This window comes from Gilbertella persicaria (genome assembly GCF_025201335.1).
Source record: "Gilbertella persicaria strain CBS 190.32 chromosome Unknown B0P05scaffold_37, whole genome shotgun sequence".
Lineage (NCBI taxonomy): Eukaryota > Fungi > Mucoromycota > Mucoromycetes > Mucorales > Choanephoraceae > Gilbertella > Gilbertella persicaria.
Genome location: NW_026251998.1, coordinates 111,944 through 116,820, shown reverse-complemented (window position 1 = coordinate 116,820; position 4,877 = coordinate 111,944). Strand labels below are relative to the sequence as shown.

The window sequence follows — 4,877 nt, the reverse complement described above, 5'->3', positions numbered from 1 at the left end:
AACAAGACCAGAGGTGATCTGAGAACAGGGACTGAACTCAGCGTCAGGAAGACAGATCATATCCATCTCCAGCATGATCTCACAGAGAGTTGGCCACCAGGAGGACCAGCGCACGAGAGAGGCAGAATGACGTTGGTCATTTGGAGATGGTGGAGAGCCGAGCCGAGGTAGCTGATTCAGCACAAAATCTAGAGGATTTGGCTGAGCATCAGCAGCAACACCAAGACGAGAGGCAACAGAGAGGCAAGAGAGCAAGTGGTTACGCGAGGCGTGTGGATGACCACAACGACAAGGCACAGGACGAGCAGGGAGCCAACCCATCTTCCACCGAAGTAGACGACTACGTTCCCATATAGTCATCGGGAGCAGGAGAATGGGTCAATGCCCAAAGAGGGACGACAAGCACGCAAGAGAACAAGCCCATCAGGTCTAGCCAGAAGACCAGCCAAGTAGGCACGACGATAATGCCTGATGGCAGGCTTGGTATCACCACCAGAGGTAGCAATCCACTGCTGCAAAGAGGCAAAGCGAGGGACAGAAGGAGAGACAGAAGAGTGGCAGACCAGCTTCCAGATGAGGTTGTTCTTCAACAACTTGGGCCGCCGGAAGCGAGGAGTAGCAGGAGCAGAGGCGATATGCTGTAGCATAGCCGAGATAAGAGTATCAGGCGGCAGCTGTTGCATGCGCACCAACATCTTGAAGCCAAGAATGGCAACACGCTCCTTCATAGAAGGCAAGTGGGCCAAATGCTTGAACACCACTGTAGACGCCTTCGAATGACCGCCAAAAGCAAGTCGGAGACACTGATCTTGGGCACGCTCAATTACCTTGAGATCACGGACCAAGAGAGAAGAGATAGCAAGGCCATACTCCAACTTTGGCCGGATGAAGGTGGCATACAACCGAGCAGAGGTCAGGCGAGAGAAACCAGTCGAGTGTACACCCAACGGTTGTAGACCAGAACGCATAGCCACCATGGCAGAGCGAGCATTGCGTTGGACCAACAGAGTAGCATCTAACTGTGCCTTGCTATTGAAGGGCAAGCCCAAATAGTCAAAAGACTCGGCAACAGGAAGAGCAGCGCCATACAGCCGGAGAGGAGAAACGCGACCAGAGGGGGTGGATTGACCACAACGCATTTGGAGGGGTTCCACCTAAACCCAAGCGACAAGGAGTATTCTTCGGCCTTCTTGAGCAGGCGAGGCATCGTCTCAGCAGTACCAATCAACACCACATCGTCCGCATAGAGCAGTGAGTTGATCCAGAGGCCATCATACTTGCGTTGAGGCATGGATCCAAACACACGCGAGCGGGGCAGAGAAACAGAGCGCAGAGCAGCAGGGAACGAGTTAATGTACACAGAGTACAAGTAAGGGGACAGGATAGAGCCTTGCAAGACCCCCGTACCAGGCCAGAAGGAAGGAGAGCGAGCACCAGACATCAAGACCTCCACCTGAACATTGTCAAAAAGACAACGAAGCAGACCAAGCAGAGGATCAGAGACATAGGTCTCAAGAGCACGCCAGACAACGTTGCGGTCCACGCTATCGTATGCTTGCTTGATGTCCAAGAAACATAGGACAGGAGGTTCACCAAAGTGATCATCAGCGTGCTGACGACACAACTCATGTAGAGACAAGGCTTGATCAAGAGTGCCACGATTGGCACGGAAGCCACCTTGTACGATGTCCAATGGAGGACCAGAGTCCAACAGGTCAGGGTATAGACACAGCTCCATCAGCTTGCGCATGACCGAAGTCAAGCTAATTGGCCGATAGTTGGCTGCATCAAGAGGGTCACCTTTCTTGTAGATGGGCACCACCTGAGCAGTACACCAATCATTAGGTACTCGAGACCAGAACCAGCAAAGAGAAAAGAGCAAGACCAAGAGAGGAGACAAGTCATCCACAATGGGCAACAGCATCTCAGTACGCAGATGGTCGACACCAGGAGCCTTACGACGAGAGAGCTTCTTCTTGATAGTGTCAGACACTAGCTCGACCGTAAAGGGACACCCATCATCCATATCAGCATCAGCACCAGCGCCACCAGAGGGAAGAGAAAAAGACAGAGCAAGACCAAACTGCGACTGCAGATACCGAGCGGTATGGACAGAGACACAGGGACCAGAGGGAAAAGGAGGAGCAGACGGACGGACAGAGGGTAGGTGATCACCTGCAAACACCGAGCGAAGATGACTGGACATCACCGTAGCAGCCACAGCAGGACCTTCTGGGTGAGAGAACCCAGGAGAAGTAGTGCGACTACGACGCAACCGTTTGATGGTGGCCGTGGTGTCAGAGAAAGAGCCAGAAGAAAGCTTGTCACAGAACTGCTTCCATGTCTCACGACGACGACGCTTGAGCTCAGCATTGAACCGGTCACAGCAGAAGAGATATCACTATGGCGGAAAAGTTAGTTACAAAACGTACAATTTTAGTTCGCAAAATTACCAATTTTTACAGCAAAATGGTTGTTTGAGAAATAGCTGGCATCAATTTTTCAACGTACAAAGTTGTTCGAAATGTTACCAAATTATTTGTACGCTTTTCGAACAACTTTAGTAACAAAACAACTAAATTTATTGTTCGAAAAGCGAACAATATTAGCAACAAAACAGCAATAACTTGTTTCCTTCTGGAACAACTTTGGCTACAAAACAACCAAGTTTTTTGGTGCTTTAGTTACCAACATTGTTCGTAATCTCACTTATTTTTTTTAGGATTATTAGAAATTAGGCACTTAATATAAATGGAAAAAAACGATACTTTTATTGAGAAATAGTAAAAGAAAAGAAGCACTACTTGAATCTAATAAAAACAAAAGTATACAAGCGAGGCAAGAGTGTTAAATGAGCAATTCGCTTTGCCATTCGGAATTGAGACAACACTGATAGACACAGAAAATAATTTGTATGTAGTATATGGTTTTTTTTTAATAATAAAAAAGAAAAAACCACCATCTTGCTATCCATCAAACTTACCTGACAAAGTGCATCTCTTGTACGGATAAATAGTCAATTCCTTTAGGAGGGCATTCTTTTTTGAGGAAAAAAAAGTTGGTTTTGAGTGTATTAAAGGTGTGTAATAACATATCAAACTTACTATAAATCAAGAGACAGCAAGAACTTGTTTTGGAATCTAGAAAATAAAAGGCGCTTTGTTAGCTTTCAAGTAGCAAAAATAGATTAAACATACTTTGATTTTAAATGGAAGCAGACTAATCTCATCTAAACATATAGAACAAACAAACTAATTGAATTAGAACAAGGCAATGTCAAAACTCTCTTCCAAAACAACACTCACCAGTACCAGTACCAGGCGATGTGACATTTCATGTCAAAACTTGGAACAAAAAGAAAACAAGTAGCTCTTATATGTTTACTTACACTCTAACTCTGGTTTCGACTTTTGTTTTTTATCTATATAAAGGCCCAGTAGTATATCAATTTTTGTCTATGGCTATGTTAGAGAAAAAAAGACTTTACTGCGGAAAATGCGTTCTTCCATACCAATCAAAGAGAAGCGCAGCAATTCTTCAGATTGTTAAAAAAGCGCTGGAAGTACTGTCTAATTCTTAAGATGAGTAAGCCCATGAGTCGATGTTATGCAATCATAAGGTTTCAGAGAGTTTAAGCTTCTGGATGTAGGTTGGATTTAGGAGCTGTGGACTTTATCTATAATATAAACGTTTTAAAAGAAGATGATGGAAAAAAATTGTTTTATTATTTAAGGTCGTGACTATTTTTTGTTACTTCTTCTTGTACGCTTAGACTTGGCTGATTGGCTTTTGTCTTCATTGCGTTTGCCCTTTTCTTAGGTTGAGAAGAGGGAAGAGGTGGAGAAGGAGAACAAGGACAACAGTTGTTTTCCATTCCGAAAAAAATGTCTTCTTCAGAATCCTCAAATTCATCACCACAATATAGGTTTGCGTACTCCAAAGACGGCTTTTCACTTTGAAGAGATTCAACACTAACTTGGTTTTCACTGTATAGTTTTAATTCTTGTTAGGCATTTTAAAATTTCAATGAATGCATGTTTTGCGTTTATTATACCTGATCCTTGAGTTATTCTCTCTTTCAACAACAGAAGCCTTATTTCTTGTTCTATTACTTCTGTGCTTGTGTGTTTTGAAGAGCAATAGACCGGCTGCCCAGGAATGCTGACATCTTTGAAGATGAAAGCCATGAGTAGCTGCATTGCTTTCAAGCTTAAATGTGTATTTTGCGATTAGAGCAGAAGACACTTCAGACCATAAAGGCAACACAGCTGCTTTGTCATTCTTCTTTAAAGCTTTCAGCAACTCTAACTCCATTTCATCGTGGGTATTATTTGCAATTGTTCTGAGGATCCTGTAGTCATTCTCATTTACTTTATCATCAATTAAAAGATCAGTGATATTTCTTTCTTTCTTGAATAAGTTGATCAGGGCAAGCAAACGCAACCGTGGCGTAACATATCTATGTTTTCCATGAGAGCCGAATGCTTTTGTTGCTTCCTCAAGTACTCTAGGAATGTCTCGGAAGCCCATCAATTTTAGATGAAGAGAGTGGGCAATACCGCCTTCTCTTGCTGCATTTTCCAAAAACAAATGTTTATACATATTCTAAAGACGTAGCTTGTTTTTTTTTACCTTATTGAGCTGCTTCAAGAACTTTACTGTTGATCTCATTACTATCACTTTAGGCAAAAGAGGGTGCTAATAAATGCATCAATCCATTACGTATTTGAGTCTGTGATTCGATTGTTTTTTCGAGTTGGGAAACTTGTTGTTGCATCTGAGTGGTTTTGTAGATAGTCGTTTGGTTCATATTTGTAAGACAGAAAGACAATTGCAAGAAAAACCAAAAAATTATTTTTTGCTAAAAAACCTAAACA

The 4,877-nt window shown here is 43.3% G+C and overlaps 1 protein-coding gene across 1 annotated transcript; it reads right to left on the bottom strand.

The window, feature by feature from the left end:
* Window positions 1–3,663: 3,663 nt before the first annotated feature.
* B0P05DRAFT_598808 (uncharacterized protein) lies at window positions 3,664–4,602 on the bottom strand (the record flags this gene model as incomplete). The annotated part of the gene is made up of 1 exon (XM_051583185.1): window positions 3,664–4,602. The coding sequence occupies one exon, from the start codon at window positions 4,600–4,602 to the stop codon at window positions 4,024–4,026; it is 579 nt and encodes a 192-aa protein (XP_051432206.1). The 3' UTR covers window positions 3,664–4,023.
* Between the last annotated feature and the right edge of the window lie 275 nt (window positions 4,603–4,877).